Genomic DNA, 26,744 nt, shown 5'->3' on the forward strand with positions numbered 1-26,744 from the left:
ATGTGAATCAATTTATTTTAAGAAGGCAGTCAAAGATGTACCATTGGGGATCAGAGTAACACAACTTTAAGGTAATTTTGTCATTGCGCTTAAACTTGAAAAGTTCAGGCCTTCTCATTATTCATTTTAAGAGAATTAAATATTAAAAGTACCAATATAGAAAGGCAGATACCCAACTTTGCACCTTTGCCACTAATAGGAAACATTGGTTTTAATTTATAAAAATTAAAATCTGTGTGCTGTCTTATAGTTACTTACAGTGTACAGTTCTTGTGAATGAAGATCATTTGCCTTATGATGGTTGACAGGTTTACCTTTTTTTCTGGTCAACTTTACCTAAACCAGGAGTAAAGCAAAGTTGTATATAAAGCTTTTTTACTTGATAAGCTGAAATTTAGCAACAGTTTATCAAGAGTACATTATGCTCTTCCTCCACTGTATATCCTCCTGTTCTCACAAAGTTTTCCGCTGAATGGATGCTGCTTTTGTTAGTAAAAATGGGTTTTTTGGTTTGTTTTTATATAGATATCCCACTGTATCCTAATGTTTTGATTCACCTGCATTAGTTTGCAGTTTTTAAAAAAAGCAAGTAAACTCCCAGGGATTAGCCCCAGGAACCAAAGAGCTGAACAGAACAGTTTATTAAATTGTTATGATGCTATGTGATGAGGACAGTTAGGTTGAGAACAGTTTTTTAAATTGTGGTAAAACATAACAAAATTCACCATTTTAACCTTCTTTTTTTCCCCCAATTGTGGAGAAGGAAGTGGGAAATGGCAACCCACTCTAGTATTCTTGCCTGGGAAATCCATGGAGAGAGGAGCCCAGTGAGCTGTGTACAGTCAGTCCCTGGGGTGGCAAAAGAGTCGAGCCCGACTTAGTGACTAAACAACAAAGTCACAAGTACTGTTACCTTGGAAATTAAAATCTAAAACTTTGGCTATATTTCAGGAGCATACACATAACTTACTAAAGCTGAACAGAACCATTAAAATTAACCTTGCTGTATATTTGCAGAAAATAATGAGTTGAAAAAAGTTGCCTTTGATGTTCTGGTTGAAAAAAACTTCCTTTGTTTTAAATATGTTTGTATATGTTTCAGTACATGTATCACATATGTACTAAACTAAAGTGATGAGAAGTAACTTTGTATTTACTTTGTAGGAGTTACTGTGTAAATATACAGACAAATGTATTTTGGATTGTGTGTGCAGTGAGTTTTTTGTTGGATCCAGCTTATAAATATGCCAATTATATACCCTCATATACTTGTCTGATTTGAGTTTGTAAAATGAGGACTCTTTTTTACACACTTAACAAAGAAGGAAAAGGGCTAAAAAAAATTGTGTTAAAATATGTGCAACAGAAAATTTACCTGTTTTTTTTGTCACCCTGAGCATGTGGGATCTTAGTTCCCAGACCAGGGATGGAATTCACATCCCGTGTGGTGGAAGCAAGAAGTCTTAACCACCTGACTACCAGAAAAATAAAAAATTTACCATTTTAAAGTGGTTATAAGTACATTCACATTGTTGTGCAACCATTACCACTAGCCATCTCCAAAACCTTTTCATCTTCCAAAACTGAAACTCTGTACCCATTAAGCAGTAACGCCCTGTCCTCCCTTCTCCAGCCCCTTAATCACAAGTAACTTCCTTTTCTGTGATTTTGTCTACTCTAGGTATCTCAAATAAGTGAAATCATTCAGTTCTTCTGCTTTGGGTGATTGGCTTATTTTACCTAGCATAGCGTCTTCAGGGTTCATCTATGTTTGCAGCATGTGTGAAACTTGTGCTGTGCTTAGTCGTTCAGTCGTGTCCGACTCCTTGCGACCCCATGGACTGTAGCCCACCAGGCTCCTCTGTCCATGGGGATTCTTCAGGCAAGAATACTAGAGTGGGTTGCCGTGCCCTCCTCCAAGGGATCTTCCCAACCCAGGGATCAAACCCAGGTCTCCTGCATTGCAGGCAAATTCTTTACCCTCTGAGTGAGGAGGGAAGCTTGTGTGAAACTTAACTGAATACTATTCTATTGTTACATATATAACATTTTTGTTCATCTGTTGATGGACACTTGGATTGCTTCTCTACCTTGTGGCTTTTGTTAATATGCTGCTGTGAACATGGGTGTATAAATACCTTTTTGAGTCCCTGCTTTTGATTCTTTTCTGGTATATACCTAGAAGTGGGATTGCTGGATCATCTGTTGATTCTATTTTTAAGTTTTTGAGGAACCACAGTACTGCTTTCCTATAGCAGCTGTACCATTTTACATTCCCACTCGCAAAGCACAAGGTTTCCAGTTTCTCCATATTCTAGCCAATCTTCTTGTTTTCGATTTTGAGACTAGTCATCCTAATGGGTGTGGTTTCGATTTGTATTTCCCTAAAAATTAGTGATATTGAACATCTTTTCATGTGCTTCTTGGCCATTTGTGTCTCTTCTTTGGCGAGATGTCTATTCAAATCCTTTGCCCTTTTTTTTTGGCCACATCTTGGAATTTGTGGGATCTTAGTTCCCTGACCAGGGATGGAACTGGCCCCACCCACCCCCACAGTGAAAGTGCTGAGTCCTAACCACTGGATTGCCAGGGAAATTCCTCCTTTGCTCATGTTTAGTTGAGTTGTTTTTTCATTAATTGTAGGAGTTCTTTGGATGTTAATCCCTTATCATATCATATATATATATATAAATATAATTTACACACATTTCTCATATTCCACTGGTTGCCTTTTTACTCTGTTGTCCTTTTGTGCTTAAACAGTTGTAATATTATTTATTTGACTGCATTGAGCCTTAGTTTTGGCACGTGGGGTATTTGTTGCATCATGCAAGATCTTTTGTTGGGGCAAGTCTGCTGTAGTTGTGGCATATGATCTCCAGAGCACTCAGGCTCAGTAATTGCTGTGCAGGAGCTTGGTTGCCCAGCAGCACGTGGGATCCTTAGTTCTGCAACCAGGGATTGAAGGTTTTATTCTAGGGACTTCCCTGGTAGTCCAGTGGCTAAGACTGAGCTCCAGTGCAGGGGACCTGAGTTCATTTCCCACTGGGGAACTGGATCCCACATACTGCAACTAAAAAGTGCTGCACCTAAAAGATCCTGCATGCTGCAGCAAAGATCGTAGGTCCCACACCCCAACTAGGATCCCGCACAGCCAAATTAATAAATAAAAGAATTTTTAGAAAGGTTTTAATTTAGATGAAGTTCAGTTTATCTGATTTTTTCCTTTATTGTATGTGCTTTTGATTTCATATCCATAACGTGCATGTGTGCTAAGTTGCTTTAGTCTCACACTGTTCTCCATTCAGTAGCTATTTACTGACCATCTAGTGTATGTCAGGCACTGTGCAGAACAACTGGGTATAAACAATGGTGAAAAAAATAATCATGAATCTTGGCCTTCATAGATCTTCCAGTCTAATTGGGAAGTGAAAGTGAAAGTTGCTCAGTTGTGTCCAACTCTTTGAGACCCTATGGACTGTAGCCTGCCAGGCTCCACTGCCCATGGAATTCTCCAGGCAAAAATACTGGAGTGGGTTGCCACGCCCTCCTCCAGGGCATCTTCCCAACCCAGAGATCGAACCTGCAACTCCTGCATTACAGGCAGATTCTTTACCCCTGAGCCACTGGGGAAGCCCTTTCATATCCATAAAGTTGTTGCCAAATCCAGTGTCTTGAAGATTTTTTTCCCAATGTTTTCTTCTAAGAATTTTAAACTTTTAGCTCTTACATTTAGATATTTGAGCCATTTTGAGTTAATTTTTGTATATGGTGTAAGATCGCAGTCTTAACTGTATTCTTTAGCTTGTGGATATCCAGTTTTTCCTGTACCATTTGTTGAAATGACTATAATTTCTCCTTTGAATGGCCCTGACATCCTTGTTGAAATTAATTGGTCATATGGGGGAGAGTTTTTTCTGGACTTTCTGTTCTATTTCTTTGGTTTTTATGACTGACTTTATACCAGTATTGTACTGTATTGATTGCTGTAGTTTTTGTAGTTAAGTTTTGAAATTGGGCAGCATTAGTCCTCCAACTTTGTTCTTTTATCAAGATTGTTTTTGGAGAAGGAAATGGCAACCCATTCCAGTATTCTTGCCTAGAGAATCCTGTGGACAGAGGAGCCTGGTGGGCTGCTGTCCATAGAGTCACACAGAGTCGGACACGACTGAAGTGACTTAGCATGCATGCATGCATTGGAGAAGGAAATGGCAACCCACTCCAGTGTTCTTGCCTGGAGAATCCCAGGGACCGAGGAACCGGGTGGGCTGCCGTCTATGGGGTCGCACAGAGTCGGATATGACTGAAGCAACTTCGCAGCAGCAGCAGCAGCGGCAAGATGTCACATTTCCTTAAGATTGCTTGTGGATTTTAGGATTGGTCTTTGTATTTCTGTGAAAAATGCTGTAGGATTTTAATAGGGATTAATGGCACCCCACTCCAGTACTCTTGCCTGGAAAATCCCATGGATGGAGGAGCCTGGTAGGCTGCAGTCCATGGGGTTGCTAAGAGTCGGACACAACTGAGCGACTTCACTTTCACTTTTCACTTTCATGCATTGGAGGAGGAAATGGCAACCCACTCCAGTGTTCTTGCCTAGAGAATCCCAGGGACGGCGGGGCCTGGTGGGCTGCCATCTATGGGGCTGCACAGAGTCAGACACGACTGAAGCGACTTAGCAGCAGCAGCAGCAGCACTGAATCTATAGATTGCTTTATGAGAACAAGTTTGAGTATAGATCTTACTTAATTGATTCACCACAGTTGATATTAGCAAATCAAAAAGCTTGAGATTGACAAAACATTCGAAACATTGGAAGACTGAACTTTCACTAATGTCTTCCCAAAGCCATTGAATCCAGTTCACGTGGAATACTGTGCTGTAAGTAGATGTTCCTCTAATATGGTGGGTTTTTTTCCCCAGTTTGTCCTCATATTAACTAATTTGTGACTGATCACAATGCTTCACATACTGATTAAATGCTAGAAATAATAATTTTTATTCTTTTTATCACTAGAGGTGAGTTCAGTTTTGAAAAAATTATCTCGATCTGGTATTAAATCTAGATAAATGAACCTGTAGTATTTTCTTTAATAATGTAGAATTTTAAAGTTTTCATATAGGCATTTTATGAAATCCGAGTCAGAAAGTAAAGGCCATGTCAGTTGATACCTTGAGTGGTACACTGTACTTGCAGCACTTAATCAGCTTCTAATTGACTTTTTTTTTCTCATGTTTACCTATTCTGCTAAATTTCTGATTTTGCCTTTTAAAAAATATACAGTTGCTAATTAAATGACATGTGACACAAACTATCATTATCAAAGAGCAGATACCAAGGATATATTCTCCCTCTTTTTTGCTACTTTTTATTTTGATATAATTTCAAACTTACTAGAAAGTTGCAAGAATAGTACAAAGAACTCCCCCCCATATAACCTTTGTCCAGACAGACCAATTGTGTTCATTTTATCCCTTTCCTGTATCCTTCTGTCTCTCAAATTTATTTTCTGCATAACTTGAAAGTAGGTTGCATACATCATGCCTTTTCTCTTACATAACCACAGTGTATTTATTTATCAAGATAGGAAATTTAACAAATTTCAAAAGTATTATTTGAATTCACATTCCTAAAGTTGAAAAAATTGAAATAGAATTCACATAGTATAGAATTCACTCTTTAAATTGTACAATTTCAGTTGTTTTTAAATATATTCACAGAATTGTACAACCTTCACCATTATCTGTTTTAAAACATTTTCATCACCCCAAACAAAACCTTGTACCCATTAGCAGCCATTTCCCATTCCCATGCTGTCCCTGCAGCTTTTGGTAATCACTAATCTGTTTTCTGCCTCTCTGGATTTGTCTAGTCTGGAAATTTCGTATAAATGGAATCAAACAATATGTGATTTTTTTGTGTTCATGTCTTTCACTTATTATATTGTTTTCAAGATTTCTACATGTTGTATCACGTATCGGGCTTTCCTGGTGGCTCAGCTGGTAAAGAATCCACCTGCAGTCTACGGCTATACCACCCTGAATACACATGATCTCGTCTGATCTTGGAAGAATCCGCCTGCAATGTTGGAGACCTGGGTTCAATCCCTGGGTTGGAAAGATCCCCTGGAGAAGGGAACAGCTACCCACTCCAGTATTCTGGCCTGGAGAATTCCATGGACTGTCTAGTCCATGGGGCTGCAAAGAGTTGGACACAACTGAATGACTTTCACTTTCACTTTATCATGTGCCAGTACTAAATTGAAATGTTTTGTGGATATACAACATTTTGTTCATTGGTTGATGTTTGGATTATTTCCATCTTTTGACTATTATAAATTATGATACTATGAACATTGGTATGCAAGTTTTTTATGACGATATCTTTTCATTTCCCTTGAGTGTATAGCTTGATCACATCATAACTTTTATTTTCTGAGAAGCTACCAGGCTGTTTTCTATAGCAACTTCATGACTTTACATTACCACCAACAGTATATGAAGGTTCTAATTTCTCCACATCTTTGCTAACATTTTTTTAATAGCCATCCTAGTGGGTATGGAGATTATTGTGACTTTGACTTGCATTTCCCCAGTGACTAGTGAAGTTGTATCTTTTCACATGCTTGTTGTCCATTTGCATGTCTTTGGAGAAGTGTTTTTTCAAATCTTTTCCCCATTTCTTGGTTGGATTATCTTTTTATTGTTGAATTATGTTTGTTCGTTTTTAGGGGAAAAAACCCCATGTATTCTGGATACTGTCCCTTATCAGATACGTGATTTTGAAATATTTTTTCCCATTCTGTCAGCTATCTTTTCACTTTCTTGATTGTGCCATTAAATTTAAAATCTTTGGTTGGGCCCAGTTTTTATATTTACCTACTCTTTCTTTTGTTGCTTGTGTATTTGGTGTCATGTCTAAGAGACCATTGCATAATTCTGAGTTATGAAGATTTACTCTTGTTTTCTTCTTCTAAGAGTTTTATACTTTAAGCTCTTACATTTAGGTCTTTGATCCATTTTGAGATTTGAAGAAATTATTTATTTTTGGCTCTACTGGGTCTGTGTTGCTATGTGTGGACTTTCTCTAGTTGTGACAAGTGCGGGCTCCTCTGTAGTTGTGGTGCATGGCTTCTCATTGCGGTGGCTTCTTTTCTTGCAGAGAGCATAGGCTCTAGGGCTCATGGGCTTCAGTAGTTGTGGCTTGTGGGCTCAGTAGTTGTGGTTCGGGGGCTCTAGAGTGTGGGCTTAGCAGTTGTGGTACACAGGCTTAGTTGCCCCGTGGCATCTGGAATCTTCCCACAGCAGAGATGGAACCTGTGTCCCCTGCATTGGCAGGTAGATGCTTAAACCACCGGACCACCAGGGGAGACCCATTTTGAGATCTTATAGATGTGAGATAGAAGTCTAACCTCATTCTTTTAAATGTAGATATCTAATTGTCCCAGCACCATTTGTTGAGAAGACATTTCTTTCTCCATTGAAGTGTCTTAGCCCCCTTTTCAAAATTCGTTTGACTTTAAAATATAATGGTTTATTTTTGGAATGTTTATTTCTGTTTTATTCCACTGTTCTGTATGTCTTATGCCAGTTCCATACTGTCTTGATTACTACAGTTTTTTGGTAGTAAGTTTTGAAATTGGGAAGTTACGTCTTCCACTTTGTTCTTTTTTCGAGATTCTTTTGGCCTTTCTGGGTTACTATATATGTTCTTGTTCTTTAGTCTTCAGAAGAGGCTTAATAGAGGGTGTTTTGTATGCTACAGCATTTGTGGTCACACACAAAACCCACCCCTTCTCCATTAATAATGTTCATCTCTTGAAATTTCTGCTCCTCTTGTATACACTGAAGGTGGATGGTTGGGAACTCTTATGATTAAACCTGTGTTTGCAAGCTATCAGAAGAACAAGTTGTTGTAGTGTCTTTTTATGCATCCCCTCCCAGAAAGAAACTGGGTATATATTTGAGAGGAGACTAACTTGAAGAGGAAGGAGGTGGTTAGTTTGAATAGTTGTAGTCTAAGTGCGTCTGATGTGGACTGTATATATAGCCTCAAGAGGAATATGGACAGAATTTCTTTTTCCAGAATAATAAACAGGTAACTAGAATAAAGTGTAAAACATGTCAATTAGAGTGTTTGCATCTGGTATCTTCTGACAGTTGTTTAAGAGGTATGAATTCAGTATTTGAGTAACATACTATTCACTTGACACCCAAGCCAGTGTTATCACCTGTGTTATTACACAAACAAATCTTAGATATTACTGCCCAAATGGTCTCAATTATGTTAATTTACTAGTTAGTTTGGCTCTGAATAGTGAGAATGTGTACTATCTTTTAGTACCTGATGTGCTTGGGACTTGACTGACAACAAAGAAAAGTTTATTTTCTTTTGGTTTGAAGAGATTATTATTTAAGGCTATACTTAAATCAGGAGCATGGATTTGACCTATTACCACCCTTTCCCCCACAAAATTTTGAATAATATAAAAATACATTATCAAAAGTACTTACTACTGTGTATTATCTCCTTGTTAGTCTGTTAAAAGCATGTTCTCAGTCTCTACTGAGGAAAAGCAATGTTTAGTTTGGGGTAGGGCCTCTTTCATGAACTCACATCTTACATAATAAAATTATATCTTTCAGAGATTAGAACCCTTGGCACTCTGTTTAAGAATTCTGATTGGTATTGCAGATTCCACAGTAATTTAACTAGAACCTGCTATTTGTTAAGCTTTGTTCTGGGCTTTAGGATTAGATTACAAAGATGAAAAAATATGGTGCCTACCCTTAAAGACATCAGGCTTTTCAGGAACATGAACATTTCAGAGAAATGTGAAACAAGGTAAATTATTTATACAAATTATATTTCCCCTTCTAAACTACTTTTACATAGTAACAGATTATATTTGAGTGTTTGTTCAAGGCGTGTGTACCTTAATTGCATAACCTCATTTAATATTTTCCTAGTCTTGTGACAGCCTAAAATCCTTACCGCAGTATAGGGATCATTGCCCTGTGTTAGTTGGATGATCACTCTAAAGGTTGATGTTTGAGTTTTCAAGAGTTTGATGGGCTTTAAGTGACAAGTTTAAAGGGGCAGTGATTTAAAATGAAAGGATACAAATTTCATTAGCATAAGACATTTGAGCAAAACCACAACTACTACATTATGTTCTGTAAACTCTCCAAGCATGTTCTGCTCCAGAGCTTTTGGCATTTGTACTTCACTCTCATAGGAGCTTTCTTCTCTTAGATACCTGTATGGTTTCCCTCTTTTACCTATTTTAGTAGTCTAAGAGCATTTCCTACTGCCTACTGTATGTATGTTCCATAAACATCTCAGATTCAAGTCCTAAAACTGAACTCATTGCTTTCCCCCTCCCCCGCCCTCTCCCCACCTGTAAATTGCATTGCCCTAAAACTAGTCAGTGTAGTTAGAAACCTTGGAACTTGCATCTGCTGTTTGTTACCACACACATCCAAACAGGCACTGAACCCTGTAGTTTCTTTCTTAACATCTTGTTTATTTGTTTCTTTCTCTGTATTCTCATTGCTTCTGCTGTAAATCAAACCATCATCTTTGACTTACACTTACTGTAGTAATACCTGGCTCTATCTATTCAATACCTCTATGATTAAACCTCTAATTCTTCTCTACCCTGCTATCACAGTAAATTGTCTAATGCCAGTTCAGTCATGTCACTCCTTTGGCAAAAAGCCTTCCCGTTCCTTAGATAAAGGATAAATCAAATTCCTTGGTGTGGCATACCAGGTTATTTAGGATTTGGTTTCTGTTTCTTTCCTTGCTGTATCCTCCTTTATTTGCTTTTTATATTTCAGCCATACCAAATTTGCTGTAGTTCTCTGAACATAGCAAGCTATTAAACGTCCGGAGTAAATTACTTCACTGCTTTGGGTTCTAGTATCAGGATAATAGTTACTACATGCTAAGTTTTTATTGTCCAGTGAACTAAATGCTTACCTTTATATTCTAAAATAAACTTTACAACTATCATATGAAGAAAGTGATATTCCCAATTTATAGATGAGGAAACTGAAGCTTAGAGACGTTACATAACATGCACAAAGTTATACATCTAGTAATAATGGAGCCAGGGTTTGAATCAGGTTTCTTGGAATATAAAACCCATGCTTATAACTACTACTCTGCAGCTGTTACAATGGCCCTCTTCCCCATCCTGTTGGATACTTTCTTGTTCCATTTCATCAGCTCTGATTTCCTTCATTACTGCCCCAGCTAGAACTGACCATTTCTTCCTTCCTCTGTGTTCCCATGTTGTCCATATATAACTCCCTGTTAAACAGCATCTTTAGTACTTTATTGCATTTATTTGATTATCTGTCTTATGAGCAGGAGTCATGTCATTTATTTTTATGTTCCCTGTATGTAGTAGAATGTCTGGCACATAGTGGGTACTTATTAAATGTTGGATTTAATAAGCCAATGTATCTTGAATATATATGTATAGTGTTTAATATGCTCAGATTACTTGTTAGCCTAAGACAGTGTAAGGGATTTTATATTTTTGTGGAGTAGAGAGTAAGAGATAAACTGACCTTAATAATAAAAAAGGTAATAGTAATAACAGCTAATATTTGTTGAGTGATTACCAGGTGTTAAGTAAGTACTGCTGTGCAGTTTTAGATATAGTGTCTTGCTTAATCATCAATAACCCTGTGATGTGGTTACTACTATTATCCTTATTTTATAAGCTGAGGAAAATGAGGCTAAGAGCGGTAAAACAAGTTAGCTAAGATGGCACTGTCAACAGTGGGCTAGTGTTTTAAGACTCCTTGCTCTTAGTCATTATGCTCTCCTCCCATTATTGGTATGAATTGGAGGTTTATGGGTGTTTGAGGCTCTTTTTAACTTACTCAAATCAAGTATTTCTTTGGAGTGTTTGATGCTTATTTTTTATTTAGAGTAATGAGTAGAAGCCAGGACTTCTCTCTAACCTCAGTCTTACCCATTTATTATGATAGGGTAGATACGATGTTTCTATTTTCAACATTAAGATTTTCTTGGACTTGATTGCCAGGTTCTTCATTCCTTGTGACTTTCCTAGTGAGTATGTGAGCAAGCTTCTTTTTTTAAAAAAACCTGTTGTGGCACAAATTTTGTTATATGTTTGTTTGTTAGAAATAATGTAGTTGTAGCTACCAGAAGTATTTAAATAAAATCATGCTTTGTCTGTGTAAGAACTCTTTGTGGCTTGATAATCTATCACATTTAAAGATTTTTTCCTGACATTGCTCTTACTTTTAAACTTTGACATTATGATACTTGTAGATTCTCTGTTTAGTACATATTTGGTTAGTATGTAATTGTTTTAGTCATACTCCAATGTTTAGAACAGTCACTTAATACAGTTTATTTTTTTATTTTTTTTTTTAAATATTTATTTATTTGGCTGCACCAGATCTTAGTTGCAGCATGTGGGATCTAGTTCCCTGACCAGGGACTGAACTCGGGACCCCCTGCTTTGGGAGCACAGAGTCTTAGCCACTGGGCCACCAGGGAAGTCCCTTAATACAGTTTAGTCTGGTGAAAATGGTGTGAGCTTTGGAGTCTGAAGTACATGGCTTCAGATCTGCTCATGGTTATGTCATCTTGGATAAGTCTCTTTGACTTTTCTGAATTTCAGTTAAAATGAAGATGTTAATCTACTTCATTGAGTAGTAAAGATGATTGAGTGGAATAATATATGGAAAATGCACTTAATGGTAGCTATTATTTCCTTTCTCCCATGTTTAGAAACTTTAAAAAATAATAGATTCAGTATTAAAGATATGGTTTAAAAATGAAGTTTTTGTGGTTGACCAGAGTGGAGTACTATCTGCCTGCAATGCAGGAGACGCAGCAGAAGCCTCTGGTTCAATCCCTCGGTGGAAAGATCCCCCAGAGAAGGAAGTGGCAATTCATCCCAATATTCTTGCCTAGCAGGCTACAGTCCATGGGGTCGCAGAGAGTGGGACACAACTGAGCAACTAAATAACAACAATCACCACAAAAGTGGAGTTAATTTTCTTCAGCTTTAACTGAGAATTAGGAAAAGCCTGGTGGTTCTCTCTTGTGCTTATTGAAGTTAATTAACTTCAGAAATCCCAAGATAACATTGATGTTTTTTTGAGAAGAGGATTGTGGATCTGAAGTTTTTGTGGCAGGGTGGATAGTCTTTTCATTCCATTATTTCCAGTGTTGCTGATTATATTGGGCCTTAACAGTATTAGCAAAACTCTTTGCTAAATTTGTCATTATTTGGTCTCAAATTGCAACTGTATTACTTTTTCCTTTTGAATGGATCTTGGAGCATGTTTGTGGTGAATGTGACTGTTTGGAGTACCACCTTTTTTGCAAAAAGGAATTACTGTGTCCTTCAATAATTATCTCTGGGAATGCTGACCCATCCTTTTTGCTGCTCCAAGTAGAAACCAGTATTAAGCCACCTGCATTCTAAAATTGGTGTGATTCTGACTTAGTTGAGGGCTTACTTTGGGTGGGAAAAGGTAAGACAAGTTTATCTCTCCAGATACAAACTAAACAAGAGAGAAGAGAAGTAATAGCAAATACATTTAAACATATATATAATATTTTGGATGTTTAAATATTTTATTTAAACATTTTCATTTTTAATGATCAAATCTGAATTTCTTAAGGAAGCTTTATTTTTAAAGGTTTGTAAGAAGAGTTAGTGAAAAATAAAGATTTAGCCCCTTCTCTTAAATAGCTCTGGTGGGAATTCATGGGAGTGATGATTATTCTTAAGGATTGCCAGAAGCAATATTTGTGACTACTAATATTTCAGTCCATAACTCAAAAAACAAATGTATTTAACATGTTAAAAATAAAAATTTCATAATTTGTAAGTGAAAAGGCATTTGTTGGTGTTCTTTATTTGCTTTTTGCATGATATGACCATATAACTAGAGAATATATAAACAGAAATGTTACATACATGTTTTATGATAGAATGTTTTTTACTAACCTATTTCCTCTATTAACTAGCCCTCACTATTTCCAGAAATTTACCCTTAGAGAAGGTAACAAATGTACAGGTGAGATTTTATTTTGCTGTCATATGACTTAAACCATATTAATATTATTGAAAATGTTAATTTTAGCACTATTTACTTGATAGAAATTGTGTTTTTTTGTTGTTTGTTTTTCTGGTGGAAGTAAGTTTTGGCTAAATCATAGCTTAGGCTAATTAATGGTTTTTTTCTAATTAGATTTTGGCTAGGGTTGCTGGGTTTTATTTTAGGTGATAATAGCTGAGTCTGTGGTTATTCTCCCTAGTAACTATTGCCATCCAGTGGTTTATTTTTGAAATGTCATATGGGACAAAATGCTTATTCCGCTCTTTTCCCTTCTCGCTGTTTAGTCGCTAAGTTGTGTCCAACTGTTTGCAACCCATGCACTGTATGTAGCCTGCCAGGCTCTTCTGAGATTTCCCAGGCAAGAATACTAGAATTATTTAAATTCTAGTTGAAGCTAAAAACTGGACATATTTTTTTTAGAAAAAGGGAAGGATAAGAAAGACTTTTGACGAGGAAGACCTCAAGAGTTTGCCTTTAGCATTTTAGATGAGATAGTTGTGAAAGATGTTAGATGAAAGATGTTTAGATGTTGTGAAAGTGTTAGTCAATCAGTCGTGTCCGACTCTTTGTGACCGCATGGACTGTAGCCTCCCAGGCTCCTCTGTCCATAGAATTCTCCAGGCAAGAATACTGGAGTGGGTTGCCAATTCGTTTTCCAGGGGATCTTTCTGACCTAGGGATCAAACCCAGGTCTCCTGCATTGTAGGCAGATTCTGTACTGTCTGAGCCACCAAGGATGCCCGTAAGGAAAAAAACCTATATGTAAGGAAAAAACATGTAGTTTTTTGTGGGCCAGATTTCCTCACATCCTTTTTCTTCCACCTTTTATTTTTGTACCTAATCAGAAGTAGGAAAAGAAATCTGCCATGTTTAAGACTGGAAATAAACTTTTTTGCCATTACTATAAAAACAGTACCACTGTAGGTTGTTGCATTATGTTTGCTGCTCAATGTAGCTGCTGGATAGGGGTGAGCTTTCTATCTTTAGGCAATAAGGAAATTTCTGTGATCCTTTAGCTGTATTTGATCCATAAGCTGTGTGTTGCTTCTTCATCATTTGCATAATGAAGACTAATTTCATTAGATATAACATTACTTTGAACTTATCTATTATTTAGACATTTTTTGTGTTATATCATTGAGCCTTTATATTAAATGTATGGTATTGGTCTTAATTAACATTTCCATGTTTCTGAAAATGGTTTCCATCTTGACTGGCCAGATACATTTTGAGGTAATGCTGTTGCAATTTGCATTGCAACAGTATGTGCTTCAGCAGGTTTGTCAGGTAAGATATTTATGAACTGCCAAAAGCAGTCCTCCAAATAGTCCCAAAGTAATGGGCATAACTGGATATTTTATCCTTTTATTGATCGCATATTGAGACAGGCTTTTGTTTTTTTATTTAAGTTAAAAAAAAAATTGGCTGCGCTGGGTCTTTGATGCAACACACAGGCTCTTTATTGCTTCACCTGGTCTTTATCTAGTTGTGGCGAGTAGGGGCTACTCTCTAGTTGTGGTGCATGGGCTTCTTATTGTGGTGGCTTCTTTTGTTGTGGAGCCCAGGCTCCAGGGTGTGAGGGCTTCAGTAGTTGGAGCACTTGGGCTCAGTAGTTGAGGTGCATGGGCTTAGTTGCCCCTCAGCCTGTGGTATCCTAGTTCCCCGACCAGGGATTGAACCCATGTCCTCTGTGTTGGCAGGTGGATTCCTAACCCCTGGACCACCAGGGAAATCCTGAGACAATTAAGATTTTACAGAGAGTAGGGCAGAAAAGTATGAGAATTGAGTACCTTTTGGCACAAATCGGCACAAATGTGGCACAAATCGGCACAAATGTATTCAAGACATTTTTGTGTCTAGTTATGTATAACTCATTCTGGGAACTTAAGATTTTCCCCACAAGTGTTACAGGTATTTAAAATTTGATCTTTTGGGTCAGAAGCTAAATATAAAATGCCTAAAACTATGTTTAAAAATTTAAGTGGATTCTAACTAGGGAAAAAAAATTGTAATTATGTGAGGTGATAGATGTTAACTTATTGTGGTAATAATTTCATAATACATACTGTTAGCAGTCATTCCCATTCCTCTTTTGCCGGCTCTTCAGTAAACCACTAATCTTTCTGTCTCTTTGGATTTGCCTGTGCTGGACATTTCATATAAACGAATTTGTACAGTATGTGACTTTTTGCATCTGACTTTGTTCATGCTAAGCACATGAACTTGGCTGAATAAAATTCGATCGTATGGATATTATTATTCTGTTTATCAGTTTACTGGTTAACATATGGGTTGTTTCCACTTTTTGTTTACTATGCTTAATGCAACTATGAATGTCTGTGTACAAAGTTTTGTATGAACATGTACATTTCAATCTTCTTAGGTGTATACATAGAAGTGGAATTGCTAGGTCGTATTCTGTGTTTAATTTTTGAAGAACTGCCAAACACTGTCCCACAGGCACTTCATCTTTTATGCTTCTACCAACAGTGTACAAAGGACCTTATATTTTTGAGGGTGGATCATTCGTCACTTTCTAAATGCATCTTCAAGTCCATTTTTTAATTTCATTCCCTTAGTCCCCACCTACATGTCTGACCACCTGTGCAATTCTATGCAGCCTTCAAAGCCTAGTTCAGATTCTACTTGTGCAAAGTCTACTTAGAGTACTGGGGCAGGAAGTGATTTCTCTCTCTTTAATGCATATAGTTTTACCATTTATTTCTCTTGGAGGCCTTTTGTGACAGTTGTTGGTGTCTTTGACATTTCTTCTACCACATTTTTGTATTCTCATAGTAGTTTGTATAAAACAGGACTTGAGTAAATATTGGAGAATGAATGGGAGAAAATTGGATATCCTTAATTTGGATTTTTAAAATGTTACATGATAGATGTAATCTGTATTTATCTTTGTAATATGTGTAATGGTGTATGAGACCAGTGCTTTTATAAAATAGACATATTAGCATCTAAATACTGTTTTTAATAAATTCAGAATTTTAATAAATTTTAAAAAATAAATTAAATTTTTAAAAAATTTTTAATAAATTTCAGAATTTGTAATGGTGGTTTTAACTGTCCTTACAACTGCAGATGTATGTATCTAAAAATATGTAATAATTTCCTGTGCTTGCAACAAGCTCTTTCTTGTATGAGCAGTTGCCTTTCAAATCACTGGAAAACTGATAGTATACATATATCTGTTGGCTTTGATCTAGAATGACATCTTTGTCTATAATTACATATTAAAGAAGTTGTATTAAAACACAGTACATGGCTCAGTGTTATTGGATATGATGTTAAAGATTTACTTTAAAGCACATCATTGGATAAAAAATATATCAACATCATTTTAACTTTACTGTCTTTATTAGGATATCTTTATTTGGTATCCATTGTGAAAATTGATCACCAACTAGTCAAATATTCCAAATAATGTAATCCAAATACTGTGGTACTTTGTTTATGAATGTGTTACTATCTATTGCTTAATGTCTAAGAGTCACATGGCCTGTGTTTGAAATGTGACTTTGCCATTTATTAGCTATGCAGCCTTGGAGAAGTACTTAACCTTTCTGTTCCTGTTTTTCTGTCTACAAGTATGTTAACCTGCCTGGTTAGACATATTTATATATTATAGGCATATATAGGTATATAAATATGTATTCATGATTATATATACATGAGTACTCATATGATCTTCTTTGCATACATATACATACATACTTTTTGCAAAATAAAGATTGTACTCTTAAATCTTGTGGTTTTCACTTAATTTTATGACTTGAGCCATTAAACATGCTTCAAAAAATATTATTCTTAATGACTGCATAGTGGTCCATCCTATGAATATACAAAATGTACTTAACAAATCCCCTGTTGTTTTTTTCACTTCATTTTTGGAATTTTAGTTAATGCTGCAATGAACATCCCTGCGCATTTTTTCCTAGCATTCAGATAATTTTTTAAAGATGGAAATGGAAGTGTTATTCACTCAGTCGTGTCCGACTCTTTGTGATCCCATGGACTGCAGACCCCCAGGCTCCTCTATCCATGGGATTTCCCAGGCAAGAATACTGGAGGGGGTTGCTGTTTGCTTCTTCGGAGTATCTTCCCGACCCAGGGGCTGAACTCAGGTCTCCCGCATTGTGGGCGGATTCTTTTCTTTTTTTGACTGTGCCGGGTCTTTGATGCTGTACACGCTTTTCTCCAGTTGTGGTTGAGCAGGGGCTACTCGCTAGTTGGCGCAGGCTCGGACTTCTCATTGTGGTGGCTTCTTTTTTTGTGGAGCATGGGCTGTAGAGCGCGCGGCTTCCGTTGTCGTGGCTTGCGTGCTCTAGAGCACCGGCTCTAGGTAGTTGTGGCGAAAGGGCTTAGTTGCTCTGCGGCATGTGGGATCTTACTAGACCAGGGATTAAACCCGTATTTCCAGCACTGGCAGGCAGATTCTTTACCACTGAGCCACCAGGGAAGCCCAGGTAGATTCTTAGAGATTTCTTTAAATGAAATTACTGGATCAGAGAAGTACTTTTTAAAGCATTTTGATTCATTTTTCCAAATTGCTTCCCCAAAAGGTTGTACATATTTTATTTGGTAAGAAAATTTAGAAATAATTTAAAATTATAGGGTTGCATGTTTATTTTTATAAGTTAATTTTACTTATGCTATTCATTCAACAAAGTTGTATTGAATAACAAGATATTCATAGGCTCAGAGGATAGAGCAGTGAACAAATGGCTATGATTCCTAACCTAATAAAGTTTACCTGTCTAGAGCACTTAAGATATTTGACAGTAGATTAAATATTCTTTTCTTTAGTGTAAGAGTCAGAATTGACTATATTGATTGGAAAAGAGGAGAAACTATACCTCAATGACCTGTTTATGCTATCTAATCTTTTTACTATCTAGTCCTGTATATGTCTTCCTAGGGGCTGTGTTGATGTACTTGTTTCATTTAAAAAATGCTGCTTTTCAGGCTCTGTGGTGGGCACAGAAGATTCATTGCTCTCCAGGAAACTTGAATCTGGTGTGTCTGAAGAGGCTCCCTAAAAGTCCTTCCCCATAATCTCCTGTTTTTGCAGTAATTTATTTGGTTATGTTTAAATTCCAAATCAGAAGTCCTATGACCTTCAATTGTAGTATTCTAACTATATTAAGATCAGCTTTATGAATATTGCATCTTTAATTCATAAACAGGTTGAATCATTTATTTTGGACCAAGAAGATTTGGATAACCCAGTGCTTAAAACAACATCAGAGATATTCTTATCAAGCACTGCAGAAGGAGCAGACTTACGCACTGTGGATCCAGAGACACAGGCACGACTAGAAGCCTTGCTGGAAGCAGCAGGTACTTTATTTTTTCTTTTCTCTTTCTCATCTCTTTAAAAGACTCCAGAGAACTCCCTGGTGGTCATGGTTGGGACTCCACACTTCCACCGCCAAGGGCCCAGATTCCATTCCTGGTGGAGGAACTAAGATCCTGTGAGCAGCAAAAAAAAAAAAAAAAGACTCCATCTCTATTCAAAGTTATACAAGATTATCACCAAATTATATACTATATAAAGTTTGAAGTCTGTAAAACTTATGGTTTTTTAAAAATTTCCTAAAGAAAATGTTCACATTTTATGTTTAAAAAATTCTTGCTTGAAAGTTCTCAATGAGTGATTTCTAGGCTCAGCACTAACTTTTTTTAAAATTGAAGTATAGTTGATTTACAGTGTTGTGTTAGTTTCAGGTATACAGCAGAGTGATTCAGTCATATATATATATGTATTCTTTTCTATTATGGTTTACTGCATGACATTGAATATAGTTCCCTGCTGTACAATAACACTAGCATTTTTAAAGTATTAGATAAGTAGCTAGTTATTAAGGAAAACTTATTACCAGTTACATTGTAAAATTAAAATGCGTGAGGTAAATTAAATCCATCAAATTATGAGTCTTTTAGCTGATTTAGGGAACTGTGCACATGATTACTGACTTTAGTCTGTAACTTAATTGTAGATTGCTTTTTTTAACTTCGAAGACATTTAAGTAAAAATTGAACACAAAATTGGACCAGAATTTACCAAACTCTGTCAATTTCTTGTTTTGAAGCAACAGAAAAAAAAATTCTGTGATAAGCATGCTTTCTCAAAGTAATATATACTTCTATAATAAATAACTATTTTATATTCTAAAACCTTCTCACAATTTGCCTAACAAAATTTCCATCACACTGTAATGAAAGCCTTTCATTTCCTAAAATTGTTTTAAGAGGGAAGTTATCTTTTTCTAATTTTTGTATATTGCTTTTGAGATATGTTTACTTTGTATGATATTCCCTTCTTTTATTGTTGTTGTTGTTCAGTTGCTTAGTTGTGTCTGACTCTTTGTGACCCCATGGACTGCAGCATGCTAGGCTTGCATGTCCTTCACTATCTCCTGGAGTTTGCTCAGACTCGTGTCCATTGAGTCGATGATGCCATCCAATCTCATCCCTATATTTATTTAATGTAAATACATGTGTACATTACACATACATAAGAATTTAATCTAGAAGAATTTACAGGTGTTTTTTCCTTTTCTGTTGGCTCCGGTGTCTTGTTGGGTCTCCTAGGCTCTTCATTGCTGCATGCGGGCTTCTGTCTTGTTGTGAAACAAGGGCTCTAGAGTACCTGGGCTCAATAGTTGTGGTACCCTACATGTGGGATCTTAGTCCCCCCACCAGGGATCAAACTCTCATCCCCTGCATTGTAAGGCAGATTCTTAACTGCTGGATCATCAGGGAAGTCCCTATCAAATGTTTTTTAAAATGTACTTTCGAAGCCCTGTCCAAGGCAGTTGCTTAATGAATACTTTCTTTTTGTGCATTAGTATTTTCATTTGTTTTTTTGTACATTGCATGAGCCTATAACATTTAAGAGGAATTTTTAGACTTATGTTTGTTTTCAATTATGAGAATGTGTTAAATATTACTAGACTTCTAAAGATAGGTTTTTTTCCTTTATAAATATATTTTAAAAATTTTTTAATTTTTTAATGAAAGATAATTGCTTCACAGATTTTGTAAACATCAACATGAATCAGTCATAGGTATACACGTGTCCCCTCCCTCTTGAACCTCCCTCTCATTTCCCTCCCCATCCCACTCCTCTAGGTTGATATAGAGCCCCTGTTTGAGTTCCCTGAGACATACAGCAAATTACCATTGGCTATGTATTTTAATTATGGTAATGTAAGTTTCCATGTTACTCTCTCCATGCATCCCACCCTCTCCTTCCTCCCCCCATCCTATGTCAATAAGTCTGTTCTCTATGTCTGTTTCTCCATTGCTGCCCTCCAAATGAATTCATCTGTACCATCTTTCTAGATTCCATATATATGTATTAATATAAGATATTTATTTTTCTCTTCCTGGCTTACTTCACTCTGTATAATAGGCTCTAGGTTCATCCACCTCATTAGAACGGACTCAGATGTGTTCCTTTTCATGGCCAAGTAATATTCCATTGTGTATATGTACCACAACTTCTTTATCCATTTATCTGTCAGTGGACATCTAGGTTGCTTCCATGTTCTCACTATTGTAAATAGTGCTTCAGTGAACACTGGGACACATGTTTCTTTTTCAATTTTGGTTTCCTCAGGGCATGCCTAGGAGTGAGATTGCTCAGTCATATGGTGGTTTTATTCCTAGTTTTTAAGGAATCTCCATACCGTCTTCCACAGTGGCTGAATCAATTTACATTCCCACCAACATTGCAAGAGGGTTCCCTTTTCTCCACACTCTCTCCAGCATTAATTGTATGTAGACTTGTTGATGATGGCCATTCTGACCAGTGTGAGGTGATATCTCATTGTAATTTTGATTTGTATTTCTCTAATAATGAGCAATGTTGAGCATCTTTTCATGTGTTTGTTAGCCATCTACCTGTGTATCTTCTTTGGAGAAATGTCTGTTTAGGTCTTTTTCCTACTTTTTGATTGGGTTGTTTGTTTTTCTGGTATTGAGTTGTGTGAGCTGTTCGTATATTTTGGAAATCAATCCTTTATCAGTTGTTTCATTTGCTATTATTTTCTCTCATTCTAAAGGATGTCTTTTCACCTTGTTTATAGTTTCCTTTGCTGTGCAGAAGCTTTTAAGTTTAATTAGATTCCACTCGTGACTTTTGTTTTTATTTCCATTACTCTAGGAGGTGGGTCATAGAGACTCTTCCTTTATTTATATCATCAAATGTTCTGCCTATGTTTTCCTCTAAGAGTTTTATAGTTTCTAGTCTTACATATAGGTCTAAAATTATGAAATGCTTCATAAATTTGCGTGTCATCCTTGCACAAGGGCCATGCTAATTTTTTCTGTATTGTTCCAATTTTAGTGTATGTGCTGCTGAAATGAGCACTAAAGACAGAATCCTTGACACTATTTTAACTGAAAAAAAAAAGTTGAAAATATTTTTTAAGGTTGTTTGAGAATTAAGGCCATTTCAAGAAGAATTTTTTAAAATTCTTTTCTAAATTATAAATGTAATATATAATACAAAATCACATGGACCAGAGCCTTGTATAACTCAATGAAACTATGAGCCATGCTGTATAGGGTCACCCAAGACAGATGGGTCATGGTGGAGAGTTCTGACAAAATGTGGTCCACTGGAGAAGGGAATGGCAAACCACTTCAGTAGTCTTACCTTGAGGACCTCATGAACAGTATGAAAAGGCAAAAAGATAGAACACTGAAAGATGAACTCCCTAGGTCAGTAGGTGCCCAATATGCTGCTGGAGATCAGCGTAGAAATAACTCCAGAAAGAATGAAGAGACGGAGCCAGAGCAAAAACAACACCCAGTTGTCGATGTGACTGGTGATGGAAGCAAGGTCCGATGCTGTAAAGAGCAGTATTGCATAGGAACCTGGAATGTTAGGTCCATGAATCAAGGCAAATTGGAAATGGTCAAACAGGAGATGGCAAGTGTGAACGTCGACATTTTAGGAATCAGCGAACTAAAATGGACTGGAATGGGTGAATTTAACTCAGATGACCATTATATCTACTACTGTGGTCAAGAATCCCTTAGAAGAAATGGAGTATCCATCATAGTCCAAAAAAGAGTCCAAAATGTAGTACTTGGATGCAGTCTCAAAATGTAGTACTTGGGTGCAATCTCAAAAACGACACAATGATCTCTGTTCGTTTCCAAGGCAAACCATTCAGTATCACGGTAATCCAAGTCTATGCCCCAACCAGTAACACTGAAGAAGCTGAAGTTGAATGGTTCTATGAAGACCTACAAGATGTTCTAGAACTAACACCCAAAGAAAAGAAAAGATGTCCTTTTCATTATAGGGGACTGGAATGCAAAAGTAGGAAGTCAAGAAACACCTGGAGTAACAGGCATATTTGGCTTTGGAGTACGGAATGAAGTAGGACAGAGGCTAATAGAGTTTTGCAAAGAGAATGCACTGGTCATAGCAAACACCCTCTTCCAATAACACAAGAGAAGACTCTACACATGGACATCACTAGATGGTCAATACTGAAATCAAATTGATTATGTTCTTTGTAGCCAAAGATGGAGGAGCTCTATACAGTCAGCAAAAACAAGACCGGGAGCTGACTGTGGCTCAGATCATGAACTCCTTATTGCCCAATTCAGACTTAAATTGAAGAAAGTAGGGAAAACCACTAGACTATTCAGGTATGACCTAAATCAAATCCCTAATGATTATACAGTGGAAGTGAGAAATAGATTTAAGGAACTAGATCTGATAGACAGAGTGCCTGATGAACTATGGATGGAGGTTCATGACATTGTACAGGAGACAGGGATCAAGACCATCCCCAAGAAAAAGAAATGCAGAAAAGCAAATGTCTGTCTTAGGAGGCCTTACCAATAGCCGTGAAAAGAAGAGAAGTGAAACGCAAAGGAGAAAAGGAAAGATATACCCATTTGAATGCAGAGTTCCAAAGAATAGCAAGGAGAGATAGGAAAGCCTTCCTCAGTGATCAATGCAAAGAAATAGAGGAAAACAATAGAATGGGAAAGACTAGAGATCTCTTCAAGAAAATTAGAGATACTAAGGGAATATTTTATGCAAAGATAGGCTCAATAAAGGGCAGAAATGGTATGGAACTAACAGAAGCAGAAGATATTAAGAAGAGGTGGCAGGAATACACAGAAAAACTGTACAAAAAAGATGTTCACGACCCAGATAATCACCATGGTGTGATCACTCATCTAGAGCCAGACATCCTGGAATGCGAAGTCAAGTGGGCCTTAGAAAGCATCACTACAAAGCTAGTGGAGGTGATGGTTCCAGTTGAACTATTTCAAATCCTAAAAGATGATGCTGTGAAAGTGCTGCACTCAATATGCCAGCAAATTTGGAAAACTCAGCAATGGCCACAGGACTGGAAAAGGTCAGTTTTCATTCCAATCCCAAAGACAGGCCATGCCAAAGAATACTCAAACTACCACACAATTGCCCTCATCTCACAGGCTAGTAATGTAATGCTCAAAATTCTCCAAGCCAGGCTTCAACAGTACATAAACGGTGAACTTCCAGATGTTCAAGCTGGTTTTAGAAAAGGCAGAGGAGTCAGAGATCAAATTGCCAACATCTGCTGGATCATGGAAAAAGCAAGAGAGTTCCAGAAAAACATCTATTTCTGCTTTATTGACTATGCCAAAGCCTTTGTGTGGATCACAATAAACTGTGGAAAATTCTGAAAGAGATGGGAATACCAGACCACCTGACCTGCCTCTTGAGAAACCTGTATGCAGGTCAGGAAACAACAGTTAGAACTGGACATGGAACAACAGACTGGTTCCAAATAGGAAAAGGAGTATGTTAAGGCTGTATATTGTCACCTGGCTTATTTAACTTATATGCAGAGTACATCATGAGAAACGCTGGGCTGGAAGAAGCACAGCTGGAATCAAGATTTTTGCGAGAAATGTCAGTAACCTCAGATATGCTGATGACACCATCCTGATGGCAGAAAGTGAAGAACTAAAGAGAATCTTTGATGAAAGAGGAGAGTGAAAATTTTGGCTTAAGCTCAATATTCAGAAAACAAAGATCATGGCATCCAGTCCCATCAGTTCATGGCAAATAGATGGGGAAACAATGGAAACAGTGTTTCCATTGACTTTATTTTTGGGGGCTCCAAAATCACTGCAGATAGTGACTACAGCCATGAAATTAAAAGATGCTTACTCCTTGGAAGGAAAATTATGACCAACCTAGACAGCATATTGAAAAGCAGAGACATTACTTTGCCAACAAAGGTCCATTTAGTCAAGGCTATGGTTTTTCCAGTAGTCGTGTATGGATGTGAGCTTTGGACTCTAAAGAAAGCTGAGTACCGAAATTGATGCTTTTGAACTGTTGTTTTGGGGAAGACTCTTGAGAGTCCCTTGGACTGTAAGGAGATCTAACCAGTCCATCCTAAGGGAAATCAGTCCTGAATATTCATTGGAAGGACTGATGTTGAAGCTGAAACTTTAATACTTTGGCCACCTGATGTGAAGAGCTGACTCATTTGAAAAGACCCTGATGCTGTGAAAGATTGAAGGCAGGAGGAGAAGGGGACGGCAGAGGATGAGGTGGTTGGATGGCATCACCGACTCAATGGACATGAGTTTGAGTAAAGTCTGGCAGTTGGTGATGGGCAGGGAGGCCTGGTGTGCTGCAGTCCATGGGGTTGCAAAGAGTCGGACACGACTGAGCAACTGAACTGAACTGACTGAAAACAGAATGAGATGTATTAATTTGATTGTAAAGGTTTATGTATACTTGTCAGGATTTACATATACTTTCAGACTTTCACTTGTAGTTTTATAAATACATGATTTTTTTTTTAAGTTAAATAGGTTCATATTAACAAATCATAATTTTCCTTTTTTTAACTTTTCTTTTTTGGACTTCCCTGGTGGCTCATATGGTAAAGTGTCTGCCTAAAATGCGGGAGACCCAGGTTCGATCCCTGGGTCAGTAAGATCCCCTGGAGAGGGAAATGGCAACCCACTCCAGTATTCTTGCCTGGAAAATCCCATGGACAGAGGAGCCTGGTAGGCTATAGTCCATGGGTTCACAAATAGTCAGACACGACTGAGCGACTTCACTTTTTTTCACTTAATTTATTGTGTTCATCCTTCTATAACATTATATGTTGATATTTTTAGGTTATTTCCAATTTTTTTATATCACAAATACTGCTATAGTTTATATCCATATATATCCATGACTTTTCTTGCTTGTGCAAGTATCTTCATAGGACAGAGTTTTAGAAAGTGATACTGCTAGGTCAGAGGATATTTTTGCATTCAAAATTTTGATAATTTTTATCAATAGAAATGTCAAGTTTATGTCAGTATACCTTCCTATCAACTGTTTGAAAGGGTCTCACACCTTTGTTCTTTTGGTCAATTTCATAGTTTGTGTTCAGTCAATGTTATCAACAAGTTGTGTGGTAGTTCTTTATAAATGATATAAATTAATTGTGTGTTAATTTTTCCAGTTTTTATTTTGCCTTAATTTTATTTATAGTGCCTTTAATTATATAGAAATTTTTATTGAAAATAAACATGTTTAGTATCCCATTTACTAATTTTTTACTTTATAGCTTTCGTGATTTGGTCTCATGCTTAGAAAATCCTCCTTAACATCAGCAATAGAAGAATACTACATAGTATAATAGTACTTTTCAGATTTCATTTAAGTCTACCAGGTTTTTATTTTTGTAAATGGTATGAATTTGAGATCTTACCTAATTTTCAAATAGCCAACTTCTGAACAGTGTTTAGGAAATAAGCTCTCTTATCTCCATTGATTTGAAGTGCCACCTTTGTCATATATTGAGTTCACAAATAATCCAGGATCTTGGGGGCTCTATTATATATCCTTGATAGAATTATTTTTCTGTGCAGGTGTCATACTATCATACTGTTTTAATTGGAGAGCATCACAATGTCTATTTTTTCTCTTATTGTGCAATTTTTCCCTTCTTTTTTTTTTGTTCTATAAATTTTTATTGGCTATTTTCCTCTCATTTTCAGCAGTAACAGGTGGTGATATTATCAACAAAGTTTTCTGTTACTGATTCCTCACTGAATCTAGAGAAAAAGATTTATTGGCAGCCTAGACCAACCAGATTGTGAGCTCTGTAAGGACAGGAGCTACGTTTTATTCCTTTATGTCTGGTACATTTAAAAGCACATAATAAATGTAAAATATGATAATTTATTTTAATTTACCATGTTTACCCAGAAAATGGTTCTAGGTGGCTGTTCAATCAAAGGAAGAAACTGTTGGATTGTTTGTTGTAATATTAAAGAATATTTCCTTCATTACTACTAAAAATATCAATAGATAGATAGGATCTTATACTTTAGATCTGATGCTGTAATTATACTTTGATAGAAATCTCATCCATTTTTTTACAGTAAGCATTAAGTTATATTTGGAGTTAGGTAGAGGACAAATTAGTGTTATGTGAATTGTAAAGATGAAAAGACTAAAACATAGGTAGTTATGAATGGCCTTTTGATGTTAGTGGCAAAATTTAAATTGTCAGCCTTACACATGCATTTTGCCCTAGATAATAGTGTTAAGAAATGTAATTACAATTTAT

The 26,744-nt window shown here is 36.7% G+C and overlaps 1 protein-coding gene and 1 non-coding gene across 7 annotated transcripts in view; one reads left to right on the forward strand and one right to left on the reverse strand.

Annotated features, from left to right (window-relative positions):
- The window catches only part of ANKHD1 (ankyrin repeat and KH domain containing 1), a 105,269-nt gene that overhangs the window by 6,950 nt on the left and 71,575 nt on the right, over positions 1-26,744 (forward strand). For all 6 annotated transcript variants that reach the window (XM_059888754.1, XM_024995216.2, XM_024995217.2 and 3 more), the window contains exon 2: positions 18,321-18,474. In XM_059888754.1, coding sequence (XP_059744737.1) covers positions 18,321-18,474 — 154 coding nt within the window. The remainder of the gene's footprint in view (positions 1-18,320; positions 18,475-26,744) is intronic.
- Positions 21,405-21,511, reverse strand: LOC112447668 (U6 spliceosomal RNA). Its single transcript, XR_003035847.1, has one exon. It is a non-coding gene; the product is annotated as a U6 spliceosomal RNA (small nuclear RNA).

This window comes from Bos taurus, chromosome 7 (genome assembly GCF_002263795.3).
Source record: "Bos taurus isolate L1 Dominette 01449 registration number 42190680 breed Hereford chromosome 7, ARS-UCD2.0, whole genome shotgun sequence".
In the NCBI taxonomy this organism is placed as follows: Eukaryota; Metazoa; Chordata; class Mammalia; order Artiodactyla; family Bovidae; genus Bos; species Bos taurus.